At 38.1% G+C, this 15,835-nt stretch overlaps 1 protein-coding gene across 1 annotated transcript in view; it reads left to right on the plus strand.

Moving 5' to 3' along the window:
• The first annotated feature begins 403 nt into the window (after positions 1-403).
• The window catches only part of HSD17B12 (hydroxysteroid 17-beta dehydrogenase 12), a 70,329-nt gene continuing 54,897 nt past the window's right edge, over positions 404-15,835 (plus strand). The window contains exon 1 of the mRNA XM_039343323.1: positions 404-650. Within this exon, the coding sequence (XP_039199257.1) occupies positions 479-650 (172 nt within the window). The 5' untranslated portion in view covers positions 404-478. The remainder of the gene's footprint in view (positions 651-15,835) is intronic.

Raw genomic sequence — 15,835 nt, forward strand, 5'->3', positions numbered from 1 at the left:
CTATATACAGGCAGAACGAGGGCAGATTTAAAAACAACTGAAAGAAAGAGAACCCCGACTAGTTCCAACATTTAACTCCACGCGATGAATTTTCTTTCGTAACCGCTCGTTCATAATTATACCCTCTAATCACAACTAGGCCCCACGTTAATGACACAGATCTCTACCAATAGGAGCCAGAGAACGCCGGAAGACGCGTTCGCCACATGGGCGTGCGAAGCGACTTAAGAACCATTGTTCCAGTCTGTGAGGGAATTTACCTCAACTACGCCTTTTTTTGAAAAGAAAATACCGCGAGATCTAGAGCCATGTGTTCCATGATAGATATCCAATAGCAATCCTACATTATATTAATTAGCCAATAGCTGCTCTTTGAGGCGGGGCTGTTCTGTGGGAGGGTCCGACACAGGCTAGGGAGGGTTCAGTGTTGCCGGGCCGTCATCACTGTAGTATCTATTGGTGCTGCGTTGGGAACGCTATGGCGACTTCGGCTTCTTTTTTGTTCTTCCCTTACGGTTTTTACTATTGGATTGGAGTGTTGGTCGTCGGCTACCAGTGTTGTAGTCTGCTTTTTAAGTTGGTGGTTGCCTTCCGGGTGTGGGTGCTGGACAACACGGCGATTCTAGGCTCGTACGTGAACACCTGGGCAGGTGAGTCCATTTATTCTTTCCTCGACGCTTCCCCCTCGGTTTCTGGCATGGGCTGCTGCTGTGTGGCTTTTAATTATGCAAAGCTGCCCCACGGAGCAGCTGGCGCCTTTTCATTTCAGTGATTTTTTTAAAATTCTACCAGTTTAACTTAATGTCGGTTTGTCCTCGAGCTCTGTTTCTCTCTTAAATTATACCTAAGCTTTTCTAGCTCGGGGCCTTAGCCTTGTCTGCTGCACCTGTGTTGATAACTTGGAGTTCCCCGTTTTGCAGCCAATATTTCTTGCACTTGTCGTTCGACATAAATCGAGAATGATGCACTCTCAAGGTCACTTGATTGTGCATCATATGTTCCTTTCAATTGCTTACTTTACACAAGAGGAGAAAAAAGTCTATCTTTTTTTGAAAATGGCTTTGCCCTCTTTTAGTATAATGTCTGCTTTTGGCACTATCCTTAATAATATATACTATAAGTTATAAATGGAAGCTATCATGTAGGGATAAAAATGTAATCTTACAATTCTTTACTATTGATTGAAAGAAATAGAAATCTAGTAATCTTCAAGTAATAGCACATCAAAGGGCTGTGAGGCTGACCATTACTGTTCTTTTAATTTCTCTGTTAGAAGGTCTAGTTAATTAAGCTTATATTTGGAGAATTTTAGTGGTAGTGTGGAATTCTCAGAGCAAAATACTTTCTGTTTCTACAGCTCTTAAGTCTGAGAAGGTTCAAATTCTGCTATACTTTAATATAATTGGCATGCATTCAAAATGATATGTTTAATTTAAAAAATAGATAATATTAGCCAAAAGAAATGCTGAGTTGTTACATTATCATAGAATGGGTTCAAACTGCATTGTGTTGCATTGTGTAACATTTACACTTTCCCAAAGTTGACTTTTTCTTTAAAGGAAATTGGCTTATTCATAGTGTATGAATTAAGCTTACACAAAGTTAAAATTCTTACATGGTATCTGTTTCATCTTTAAAGTAATTTTGCTTTAATAAGAGTATGTGTCATAACATTTGCACAAGTCAAATTTGGTAAACTATGTTGCACAAGTTTAATTTTTTTAATATAGTGATAAGAATTGTTATATATTACAAGGAAACACTACTTGACTGTATTGTTGTTAAGACTCTGAAAGAATGCTATTAATTACAGAAAAAAACATATTTGTTACTACTCTGTTCTTTATATACAGCATTTAACACTTTTTCCCACTATTTTCTTTTCTCTACAGGTTTTTATTCTATAATTCTCTGTTAATTCTTCCTGAATATATCAAAAGTCTTGACCAGTTAAATCAAAGTGATACTCAGATCCAGAATATGCTTTCAAGGATTAGTCTAAATTGCCTTCAGTAATAATTAATCCCTTGCAATAGTTCCCTGATGTGTGATATTGAGAAGTGTACTGCCTTTCAGCCAAAGAGATTATGTCTATGTAGTTATACATCTACTCCTACTCTCCCTTTTCAAATATTCATATTAATTGCCCTTTTCTCTATTTTTCTAGTTTTGGTATATCTTTTTGTGAAGATAAGGTTACAAGAATTTTAGGCAGCAATTATGATTGTATATTAAACTTATATTTCAGTTATATGATACTTTGCTTTACTTTCAATTGATTTTATAAAATGGCGTTCACCTATTTAACTCATTTGATATTTTTATATGAATCAAACATTCAAAAACCATAGATTATATCTAGTTTTGGGGAAGTAGATTTTCTTGATATGTGTGCATTTTAAATGTAAATCTTTTATTTTTTGTGTTCTTAATAGTTTTTAAAAATCTTTGCAAAGCAAAGTACCAGGAAGATCAGGTCAGCTTCAACAAAATGAGTGTCATTTATTCCTTCTATCAGATCATTATTAGTTTCCTTTCCCTCTCAAATTCTATAGCATTCACTTTTCTCTTTGTCCATCATTGGACATCTCTCTATCTGAGCCTTAGCATTTTTCTTTAAGTGTTCATTTGCTCTTTTTTTCCATTTCTTTTTTCATTTTGTCTTCTCCTATCATAGCAATACACATTCTGTAGGAATTACCTGCATACTTCATATCGACTGATATCTATTATAGTAGATCTGTGGAACATTTTAAAGATATGCTATAGAAAACAAAGCAAATTACTCAGTTTTCTCAATAATGATCCATTATTTCCATTAATGTACATACAGTATCTTTTTTTTTTCAATGAAGCTTGTGCATGTCTGGGCTTGCTTGTCAAGTTCTGTTTAGAAGTTATACAGTATAGAACCAGAGCGAATGAATGTGAACTTCCACAAAAATGGATCACTTTGGATATATGCTCAAGAGACACTTTACATATTTGGCTTCCAGTTAAGAGAATTTGAAATTGGCAGACCATGTAGTTTTTCAGTCAAAGAATATTAATTGTGTTTAGTGCCTTAAGCTGTGTATGTAATTTCATGGTTGTCTCTTCTGGCTGAACACTACAGAATGAAATCAATCACATATCTGAATTAATTTCTGCTGGCTGGTAAATTAAAATATACTCAGGCTGCTTTTCTTAGGCATCTGTCAGCAGTTTGCTGTGATTTCAGACAACACTCATGGCACAAGTACCCCAATGATGAAATTTCCTTCTTGCTCAGCTCAAAATATTTCTGTCCCTGTGTCTGGATGAGAAACAACAGGTTGCAGCTTAAATCTTCATAGGGTTTGGGGTCCTCAGATTCAGATTTCAGGGAGTTGGAACGTTTCCATCTTTGGTTTTGGATAAGGTGACACTACCCCATTCAGACATGGTATGCAAGCCAGGGATTCTTCTGAACTCACTGCTCTTACTTAAAGAGCAGGTGGTAGCTATAGCCAGGGCGGGTTGGAGACGGGTGAGTTTGCACAACATCTTGTGACTATTCCAACATGCTGCCCTTGAAAATCTTCCAGAATCCAGCTGCACAGGTAGTTATGGGCACAACTCATCACACCCATATAATACCACTAGGCCATGAGTTGCACTGACTTCCATTAGGGTTCTGGATGCATCTGGTCATCACTTTTAAAACCTACAGGTTACTTGTTGTGCTGCCTTCTTCCAAGGATACCTGACTGCAACATATGCTATCATAATGAGGGCATGTTTCAGGTTTTCTCTTTTAAATCTTGACACTTTTTAAATCTAGAAAGCATGTGCTTTTGGTGGCTCCCCTGTACACTGCCCAGAATCACATAGTTTGAATTGGGTAGCTTTATATATCTAGCAAATGAATAAGGCACTCTATGACATTTACATCAAATGTAATACATGTATATTTTTAATAACTGCTTCTCAAGGAAGTATTTTATTTCTGGCAATTCATTTCAAATTTCTATAGGTATTCCAATCAATACCCCATTCCCAAATTGTGTTGATATGCTATTATCTGGCTGGTTCTTAATAATGCGGTTTACATAATCTCTTTTAAGTCATAATCTTGTCTTGTTTTGGTATTGGTACAGATAATCCTTGACATACAACAGTTCATTTAGTAACCATTAAAAGTTGTAATAGCACTTACGACTATTTTTACGACCATTGTAGCATCTTATGGTCAAGTGATCAAAATTCAGATGCTTGTCAAATGACTCATATTTGTGTTGGTTGCAATGTCCCGGGGGTCATGTGATCACCTTTTGCACCCTTGTGACAAGCAAAGTCATTGGGGAAGCCAGATTCACTTAACAACAATATTGCTAACTTAACAGCTGCAAGGATTCACTTAACTGTGGCAAGTAAGGTTATAAAATGGGGCAAAACTCACTTAACAACTATCTCACTTTGCAACAGAAATTTTGAGCTCAATTGTGGTTGTAAGTTGAGGATTACCAGTATTACTACTAGTATCTCTAAAGGAGATTAAAATGGCAATTCAGTCCTTGTTAGGGCAGTATACAAATTTCTTTAAATAAACATGCTGATAGGGATGAAACTGTTTAACGGCCATTAACTATCCTGCAGCAGAACTCTTTGAAGCCCCTTCCCGTAAGGCTTTTTGGTGACAGCAGCAGATCTTCTTTCTTACAGGCAAGGAGGCAAAGTACAGATTGATTCTAGGACTGGGAAATTTGGGAAATGAGTGAGAAAAGAGTTTGGTGCTTGAAACAAAACAGGTTTGGCCAGAATTTTTCCTTTGAATGGTTTAAAAGGGTTCTATTTCATGAATATATTTCATATCTGTTTTAAATAATAACAAAAAAGCCAAAAGAAGCCCCTGCTTTCTTTTTTGTTTATGGTCATAAAAGTAGATGAGATATTGAAGAGCTACATATACCTAATCTAAGGGAAAAAATAAGTCATGGGGAAAATTACAATAAACCATGGAAATAAGAGTGAAACAATTTAATTCTAGCTTGATTGAATAGCTATAGAACTGAATACATCCAGAGAATTGCACAAATATAAAACTAAATTTAGTAAGGAAACAATATCTGCAGGTTAATTTTAATACAACATTTGGACAAATGGACACTTCCCCTCTCTGATGTTTGGATAGCTCTGATCCTGCTAGACTTCTATAAGGCCCTGCACAAATGATTCTTGCTTCAGGCACTGGGTTAGAACATGAGATGAAGTTGTCCAGAATGAAAGAGGTATACTACTGTGTTTCCCTGAAAATAAGACCCACCCAGAAAATAAGCCCTACCCTGATTTTTTGGTCTGTGCCAAATACAAGCCCTACCCCCAAAATAAGCCCTAATTAAGAGCCCGCCCAATACGTCCCACCATCTGGTTGCTTGCTGCTGCAATGGGGCTAGAGAGCTTGTGTTGCACCGATGCTGCCGCGAGTTAAGGCGAGGCAGCTGGGATGGAGCTGCCCCACACACCCTGCACCTACTTACCTCAGGACCTCTGCAGCGAAGCTACTCCTCCCACCTGTTCAATGAGCTAGCTGCCCACTTGCCTCTTCTGTTTCATTCCCCTCCCGAGCTGGACTGCCAGGCTATGGAGGATGGGCGGGGGAGGCCTCACCTGCCTCGCCTCACCTTGTGGCAGCACCGATATGATGCACGCTCTCCTACCCCACTGTGACCGTGAGCAACTAGATGGGATGGAGTGGGTGGATGGCTGCAAAGTCACACATCTCCCAAAAATTAACCTAATGACTTATGTTTGGATTGGCTATTCTGTTTCCTTTAATTTTTTTATTCTATTTTTCATTCCTTGGTTCCTGATCTCTGCTGTGTTTTGTTTTCACTTAATTGTTCTCATGCTTCCATAGAACTGTATGCTGCTCAGAATTGCTTTGCAAGTTGAATGGTTATTAAATAAAAGACGTAGATAAAAGAATAGATATACAGTTTTTCTAGTTATTTTCTTGAAGCTTTTAATAGACATCCATACTGATTTTTAATTTATTTTTTTAAATTTGGCAACTTACTTGCGGAGCTTAAAAAAATTGCTAACCTGAAAGTTCACCAGCATGCAGTACATTCTGAAATGCATCTGCATACTTTTGCATTTTGCAGTCTAATATTACTCATAATATTCACATATGGCATTTGTGACATTTCCCAATTTTTAAAGAAAAAAAATTGTGAAATTTCAAGGCTTAATTGCTGAAATATAATATTTGGTCAAGTTTAAAAGTAATGTTTTTTCAGTTTTTTTTGACGCACCTATGCAAAAGCACATAACATTCTGCCTCTGAAAAAGGTGTTAACCGTTACAGAAAAAATGCTTTTAGAGTATATTGCTACCTCTGCTGGCTAATTTGTGAATGACTTTATAATTTCAATTTAACCATAGTAGTGTTCTTTAGAAACTGCTGCCTTTCTTTGTAGATTTTCAACCAAACACTACAGCAGAAAATTTGTATTTTTATAATTTATTTTTAATTAGGAATTGCTCTGAATAATTTTTTTAAAAAAATCGGTGTTAATTGTGAAAATTTTAGCTAGTTAGTGTTCTCGCATAGCTTCCCACTTACTTAGTTCCAATTGCCAACTTAGTTTGATATTTTTTATTTTTGAAATAGTCACATTTTTTGACAGATTACTACTCCAAATGGAAGAAAATGGAAGGCTTTGCAGATAGATCTCATGTCTGCTTTGGTGATAAGTAGAGATGTGAGAAAATTTTCTTGAAAGAGGCATGTAAAAAGCTTATTTTAAAGAAGATTTTTTTTTAAATAAGTGCTTTCTGCTTTACATTTTGGCTTAACACTCGGGATATCAGGTTTAAATTGCACTTTGGTTACAGAATTCACTTTTGGCTATTTTTCAGCTTAATTAATCACCAAAAAGTATGTGTTATTTATGAATGATTGCAAACTCTAGCTGTCAAAGCAACCAGTAAACTCCACAAATGTGGAGCTCATTTTGGGTCTGGACAGCTGAGTTTTAAGGAACATCCCACTTAATCTCCTCAAAATAACACACTGTCTCTCTCTCTCTATATATGTTGATATTGTCTAAGGCAGTGGTTCTCAACCTTTCTAATGCCGCGACCCCATAATACAGTTCCCCATGTTGTGGTGACCCCCAACCGTTTATACATCACCGGGTGCCAGGGGCGTGGCCAAAGAAAAGGGGGAAAAATGGCGGACAGCCTTGTTTGGCGACCCCCGTGAAATGGTCGTTTGACCCCAAATGGGGTCCCGACCCACAGGTTGAGAACCACTGGTCTAAGGTCTTTAATATGAATGCACAAAAGTATAGCATAAGGACAGAAATTCTCCACCTCATCAGAAGTCTACTAAATGGAGGTCTGTTAAATCAAGTGCTTATTGCATGAGGAATTACTAAATGCATATATTTGATACGTCTGAGAGATCAGGTTGTCATGTCTTGTGCTGCTTTTCTGGTGATACGTTTAAGAAGCAAAACCTGAAATAATTCTGTATAGTATCCATTGCTTAATGACCATTTGTTCAGTGACCATTCAAAGTTTTGGTAGCACTGAATGAAGGGAGTTAACGACTGATCCTCAAAATACGGCCATTGCAGCACCCTTGCTTTCATCTGATCAAAATTCAAGCATTTCAGTTTACCTGCGCTTAACAACCACAGAGATACTTCAAGTCCCCCACCCACTTATCTCTCCCTTATCTATGCCCTTTTGTCTCTCCCCTCCCCCCACACTCCCTGTCCCTGCCACCCCAGCTGATTTTCAACATCCTTTTGCTCTTGCTGCTAATCCTTCCCAAGGCAGATGTTGGTGACATGAGTCTTTCTGCCCCAGTTCGCACACGGGTTTCCTTGGAAGACTAGGCTGGATCAGCTGAGGCTGCCAGGGTGAATGCAGCTTTGCACTGCAAGAGCTTTCTGTTGTTTCAAAGCTTCAGTATTCCAAGAAGGCCCTGAGATGCATTATGGCAAGCAGCCACGGAGCTTTGCAGATCTGGGACTACTTGTTGCCCTGCCAGATAAAGTGCAAGGCAGTCAAAAGGGCAGAGATGGGAGAGCGTAGCCAGTTGGGACTAGTTGAAGGGGAAGTAGACCCTTACTCTTTGAAGAACCAAGGCTCAGGGCTGGAAGGGAGGGACTGAGGCCAGAATGTTTGGATTGGGGTGGCCCCTCGGCCTAATGACTAATGGAATTTGCTTAATGACAGCAGCAGGGACTGCCAAGATTGCTGTCACTAAGAATAAAGTAACGTGATTTTATGACTCATCACTTAGCATCAGAAATTCCACTGAGATTTTGCTTAGTAGTTCTGAGATCACACCTGCCAGCTCCTTCAGACTCCTGGGATGTAAACATTTGGTCCTGGTGATTTTAATTCCACTAGAGCAGGAGTCCCCAATCTATGGTCTAGAGTTCGGTCTTAGGCTGAGGGCTCTTGGCCAGTGGGCCACAGAAACAGTTGGTCAGTGTGTGCACGTATAGGCGTTCATTCCCCCCCACTCGCTCTAGTGCCCACGACCCTGTTTGCGCATGCGTGCGAGTGCGATGAGGATGCTAGCGTCGGGTATCTGCAGCCCGTTTGCGCATGTGCTGCTTGCCTGGGTGGTTTGCACAGCCCATTTGCACATGCGCGAACAGGCCACTGGCTGCCATGGGGGGGGGTGCGCTGCCATTCACACATGTGTCAGCACATGCTGCATGCGCAAAGAAGGCTGCTAGTGCTGTGTGGTTCTGTGTGCACATGCACAAATTTTTAAGCTCCTCTCCTTCCTGCCGGTTCTTGAGCCCGGAAAGATTGGAGACCTCTGCACTAGAGGGCATAGGTGTCCTGATACCAATTTCTTCCCTATTTTGACCTGCACTCTGGTTCTGTCTCCCATGCTGCTGCTTTTGGTAGGCTGGATTTTTTCCCCCTGTTGTGTGAAGATAGAGATAAAGAAGCTTTTACCCTGCTGCCCATCACCTTCTTGCCATCTTCACCCATTAGTGGACTGATCAATCATTTCCTGGATTTTTTCGTGTTTCTTACATATTAAAAGGAACTTTTTATTAAATTTTTATTTTATTTTTCTTGCAAAATTTAAACTAAACATATGCCTAATACAATGCATATTCTTTCAAATTCTGACAAATAACAGTATACAATCATCTTTTTTTCTCTCACCTTCACTGTTCAAGTATGGGACAAGCATCTTGGCAAAAAATTACATTGGTATTCTGGTAGCGTAGCCAAGCCAGACAGCTCTGCAGCACACTAGTCTATTTTTAGACGGTTGCTTGCCTTTTTTATCCAGTGAAAATACTCATCAGTGTCTAGGTGACAGGCCATCAGTTTCTGTAAATGTGTCAGAGACCATTTTTCCCCTTTTTTCTCACCTTTCTAGTTTACTTTGCATTGCTCAGCTCAAGGCAGAGGGACAGATAACTTTAGATTTCAATTCATGCACTAAACTCCCCAATTCATAGTTCTCTAACGTCATGAATTTTATTCATTGTTTTCTATTCACAGCTGCTTACGCATCTCTGCTTATTGTCTATTATGGTTGAATTGTTCTACTGCTCAAACACTGAAGGCATGGGAGGGGCAAATTAATCAATGTAGATGCCTCTGCTAGAATTCTGAATTGAATTTCTTTCCACATACGCATCAACACGTCCACAAAATATGCTGAAGTTTAATCTGTGTCAATAACTGTAAATAATGTGTTTTTCTCCACACACCCCAAGTATATTTGAATGGTAGATACTGATAAAATATCAGTATGTGCAACTTATTAGGTTGAAAGTTCTATATGTGAGACTAAATTTATTATTTCTGCCTGAGAATGATATTTCAAGGTACCCTGAGCAAATCACGGCTGTGGTTTCTTACTGATCATAATAGTGATAAATTAACTTGAATACAGTATTTAGTGAAATAATCCTCAGTTTACTTTGATGTTTCTATATAAAACATAGGCTATGATAATCTGATAATGGAATTTATGTCTAATGCATTACATATTAACAAGAATTCTTAGATATGTACATTTTAAACTTAATTTGAGAACAAATTAATATTACTGAGCTATGACATGGCCACTTTTCGGTATTGTATATGTGAATAACTGAAGATTGATTCATGGGTATAGTAGTTACCCAGTCAGATTTTTAATGTGATCGTCTTGAGTCTCAAATAACATGAACATTGACTAGCCCAAAGCTTTTTAATTTTTTTCAGGCTTCTGTTAGTTCAATTCTGATACTCCCAAGCAAGAGACAAAGCTCTGGTGATAGAAAATTGGCAATAAAACGAAGAGTAAACTGTTTCCAATGTACAAAAATAAAACATTAATTTTGCAATTATTTGAGAAGTTAAAGTTTCAATTAAATAAGTACTCTGGACATTTGTTACATAAAAAGGTACAAAATGCCATTTTTTCACATGGAGTTCTGCACATTTTGTTTTGGAACATCCAGTACTTTTAATTTACAAGGTTGTAACACTTGATTTCCTGATGTCTTCATAATGTTACACTATTACTGTTAAATAATATTTGTTGACATTCAGTACATAGTCCATTTGGTTTATCTTTTTTGCACTCCATGTAAAACTAAAGTTGATAAAATTCTTTTCATATTTCCATTTCTTACTTGGGCTTGAGCCTAATTTTTCAAAATATGTGTCATAAGAAGCAATAGCGTCACTAACAGCCCTGGAATTTGTTTCACTTTTTTATTTCTGCTTTTTCAGAAATTCTTTCAGTTTGTAGCAAGTAATCTGTATCTGGAAAAATATATTTTATACTTAATCAAAAAAACAAAATAAAAATAATATGCGCATACTGAGCTAGGATAGGTATCATGCCTCCGTCGGAGCCTGCCTCTACGGAAGAAAATGAGCTGGAACGGGACCCTTTGGAGGTCGAGGGAGAGGTGTCTGTGGCTTCAGAGGAATGTGGGAAAGAGCAGGCAGAGACAGGCCAGGGCCCTTCAGGAGGAACAGGAGAGACAGATTTCAGGCGATGAGCAAGGGCCACCCCCACCTGATCCTAGAGCACGGAGAGTGGAGAGAAGGAGGGAACAACGCAGGCAGGCTCAACTACTTGGGAGGAAAGCATCACACCCCTCTCCACAAGGCACACCTGGAGGCTGAGATTTAAGAGGCATTTGTTGGGAACAAACACTGATTCCTTGGAGTTTTGTGTGTGTTGTTGCTGATCTCTTGTTCTGTGACTTCTGCTTGGAAACCCGGAAACTCTGACCATTGGACTGGCTGACAACTGTTGCTTGGATGTTTAAAGAATTCGGACTGTATTTTGCTTCTCTTCTGAGACTGCTCAGACAAGTGTATATTCACACAGACTCATTAGATTTATGATGTATGTATCATTCCTTGTTATCTCCGTGGCCTTGAGTAAATTCCTCTCCTAATCAGACTGTATGTGAAACTACTTTCAGCCAGAGGTGTATATGTTTTCCTTTGTTTGGAGGCTTGCCAGAAATGTGGGAGCATTTGGGGAAAATTTGGAGCAATTAAAGGGTGGTTTGAATTGCCAGCTGACTGCATTGCTTGTGCGCTGTGCCCTGAGTCATCACATAGGTGTTCATGGCATGTATTTTTCCCCATTGCCTGCCTAAAACCACTGATACCCTCATTTTTCTCCTTCCTTTTAAGTACAATTCTCATTTATGTTTACTCCAGAAGAAGTCACACTCCAAAGACACACATGACTGAAGCAGAGCAGCGCAATCCTAAATTTACTAATTTCCACACCGCTCAGTGAGGTTCCGAGGGATGCCATTTTGATTATTAAGTAGACTTCTTCATGGCACGTGCATGCATGGATACACATAAATATTGCCTGCAATATGGAAAGTAAACTGGAAGGGAAGGACTCACCATGATCCTGCTGAGTTAGAAATGTATGTCAGAGTTTGGGAACAGGCAAGGACTTGATCTTATGTATGAGCTTATGTTGAAGGAAAACAACTGGACACCACCTGTATGGAGCAGCACTTGCAAACACTGGTGACTTAACAGTAAATGAGGGATCAGCCATTTTGAATTCTTTGAGTAGCTGAAGGTGTCTGGAATAGGCTTGAGTAGTGGTGGTGGACAATCCAGAGACTGCATTCTTTATCACTGGTCATAGTGGTTTGGGCTGATGAAAATTAGAGTTCAGTATCTAGAAATTTTATTTGTGATTTGAGGCAGAAGTTTTTAAATTTTATCGGGCAGTGGAACTTGTTAGTCTTTTTTTTTTAAAGTAGAATCCCTGATTAAAAGGGAAAGCTCCAGTGATAAAAAAATTGGCTACTTTTGAATAAACTTTTTTTTCCTCTTAGTTTTTCACAGAATCCCATCAAGTTATCATAGAATCTTCGGGGACTGCAGAACCTAGTTTGAAAATTTAGTGATTTCATGGTTTACTGTAACATTCAGTAACTGCTAATTAGAGAATGAAATGAAGATTTCAAAACAGGAAGGGGGAATTTCTGACTGACTAGGTACTGTATATGTAAATCTATAATTAACAGAATCTTATTAATATGGTTATAATTCAATAAATGTCTGGGTGCTTGTTTCCCTTTTTTTTCTGTTTTGTTAAAGTTATATATAATAATACTGTGTGCCCTCAGTCTCCCTTAGAAAGGAATAAATTTTCTTATGTCCCAAAGCCTTTTATAATATTGCATGGTGTTCTGCCACACTAGTTTTCTCTACCTAGAAAGTTTAGTTTTAGCTTTTGAGTGACTACACGGTTCCTTTGTTGGAGGGTATTATTCAATTTAGTTGAACATTGACTCATGACATTTTTCCTATAGAGCTAGTATCCAGATATTAGTGCGTTGCACTGGTTTTCTCCATTTCACCAAGTTCTGTAAAGCCTAATATATACAAGTATGTGTTTTTAAAAAGTATTCCAACTTTCCACCTCAGTTTGTTGACTTGTAACATTAGCACTGAACTACCAATACCGGTATATGGTATATGTCTCTGCCATATATTTTCACACTGGACATATGTTTTAACTTAAACCATATTTTTCTTTAACAATGGCAGAAGAGTGCCTTGACAAAATGTTCTGCTGTTTCCTTACAAAAGAAATTGATTTAGTTAAAAAATAAAAGACTTTTTAAAATGATAATAAGAGATTAGTTCAATTACAGCAAATAAGTGCAAGTGATGCAGATTATACACTCAAAATAGTGAGAAAGATTTGGCAACAATACTATCTGAGTCATTGTTACACAAGCCAACCAGTGATCTTACATACTCTGAACTCCCTGGTGATCTACCAAACATTTTTGCAATGCCAGTGGTTAGAGTTAAGATCATTAAGAAGCTAGAAAAACAGAATGAAAGAAATATATTTTGTCTCCAGAGTAAGGAATTGAAGCAGTTTGTCCCTTGCATGCTACACTATGCCTACATTAAGGGTAAGGTCACAGGTTCATAAAGAAAAACTTTGAAGAACAAGGATATTATCAGCATAGACGTTTTATAATGGTATAACTTTGCTTCATAGGTATTTATAGTCTCTCTTTTATAGAGATCAATTTAGACCAAAAAAAGAGTAGTTCCTTGATTATATGTTGCCCTTATCAGAGGCTCACAAAGCGCACACAGCTTGTTTTGTCATATTTTTTTTGCTGCAAAAATACTCATTGGCAATAAAGAGATGTACAGTAGAAAATGTACTTCATACTGTCAATCTCAGGTTCAAAGGGAAGAGCGTTACACTTGCATGTTGCTCTCCTGGAAGTGGTATAATACCAGGATGCAGGCTATAGGATGATCCAACAGAGTTTTAATTGCAGGTAGTCCTGTAATGATAGTGATGGCCACAATTGAACTCAAAATTTCCATTGTTAAGAAAGGTAGCTATTAGGTGAGTTTTGCCCCATTTTACGACCCTTCTTACCACAGTTAAATGAATCACTGCCGTTGTTGAGTTAGTAACATGGTTGTTAATGTGGTTAGAGCAAGGAAGTATAGTATATTTCCATATCAAAAAGAATGCAGCCATTGCATTATAATTATGAAATCAATACAAAAATACAGTCTAAAGGACATATCTAATAAAGCATTAAAATTACACCATGCATATTTGGAAATATAAAATGATAGTGTCCAGGCATGAAAATAATAATCTTGTCACATTATTGAAGAGTGATCTGTAACTTGGATATTGTCATCAAGAAGGACCTAACTTTATTAGTGGGGGCAAGTTAAGGTAGTCTTCCATGTGGATATTTGTCCTCATCCTATAAAATAAAAGGCAAGCAACTTATTTAATTTGGCCTGAAAACTTATTGAAAAATACTGCAAAACTGAAGTAATAATTAGCAGTTCTGAAGCTCATGACACATATAGTTACGAACATGGAAAAGGTTTACCGTAAATGCCGGTGTACAAGGCGACCCGGCGTATAAGACGACCCCCGTCTTTATAGCCGGGCCGCATTCCTAGAACGTCGTCTTATACGCCGGAAACTACCAGTATTTCCGGCGTATAAGACGACTCGGCGTATAAGACGACCCCCATCTTTGGCGCCGATTTCAGCGCTCGCGGAAGTCGCCTTATACGCCGGCATTTACGGTATTTAAAATTGCTTTTAAGATTTCCAGTTAAATTAACCAACTAATCTGTGATCTTTCTCAATGCTGTGATCTTTCTCAACTGTAGAACACAGGTGTCAAACTCACTGTGTCACGTGACGTGTTGCGACGTATCGCAACTTTTTTTTTCATTGCCGGAGCTAGGGTGGGCGCAGCCTCCGCATGATGCAACTGGCCCATGGATTGGCAGTTTGAAACTCCTGCTCTAGAATGTCTGGACATCTGTGTTTTTGGTTTTAGTTCCAAGGAGTTTGGGAGTCTTAAGCTTATTTCAGCCTCTATGGTTCATCTGAAACCTGCATCAATATTAGCTTCAAGTGGGAGTGGGAAGTCAGGGGACAGCTATGACAAATATTCTCTTCTACAGGTATTATTTTATTTGCACTTATTTGCACTTCTCTTTGTACAGCTTCATAAACTTTACATGCTTGTGTTCTTTTAATATAAAATCCACGATGTCGTGATTCTTTTGCACAAATGTTATGATGTTGTGATATCTTTGCATAATTTATGTGTGGGAAGCATAACGAACAAAAGAAAGATAAGGTGCAAAGTCTGAAGGTGTTCTGTTACACTGTGAATGAAGAAGACATTTTAAAAATTCACATTTGTGTCATTTTTGGATAGGGTTTTTTTTGGAGTGGGGCTTCTCTTATTGTAGTGTATTGGTACTAACATTAGCTTGCAGGATCTGCACATTTACCTTCTTTGTTCTTACTAAAGTATGAGTTAGCATATATTAGACTCCATTAGCTTCACTTCTAGGGACTTCAGTAGCTTCTAAATTTGGCACTGCTAAGCTGATGCTGTGTTGCTTGAATCAATTGAGCTGCTATTTTTAGCAAGAAAGGAGAATTGAAATAGCAATTTGCTTTCCATGTAATAGATCCCAAGAGGAATATTGATGCAAGCTCTCTGTCATTGCATATATTTCCCCTCCCCAAACCCACCCAGACAAAAGACAGCTGTCAAAGCTTACTGCGGCATTAATATTTAATCAATCAAGTGTTTGTGCATTAAGTGTTCACGGGGCTAAAAGACACGAGCTGAACCAGTTTCAAATAACTAAACAGTTTGTATAATGCATGTAGTGGGTAGAGGGTAAACTTCAAGTGTTCCTATAACATGATTTTGATTTTGAAGTGATTATTAATAAAAAATAAATGCTGTAGGCTAAAACCACACATAATATTTGAACCAGCTCAAGTTAATTTTTCAAAATTCAT

This window comes from Crotalus tigris, unplaced genomic scaffold (genome assembly GCF_016545835.1).
Source record: "Crotalus tigris isolate CLP2741 ecotype Arizona unplaced genomic scaffold, ASM1654583v1 scf7180000017841.2860490, whole genome shotgun sequence".
NCBI lineage: Eukaryota > Metazoa > Chordata > Lepidosauria > Squamata > Viperidae > Crotalus > Crotalus tigris.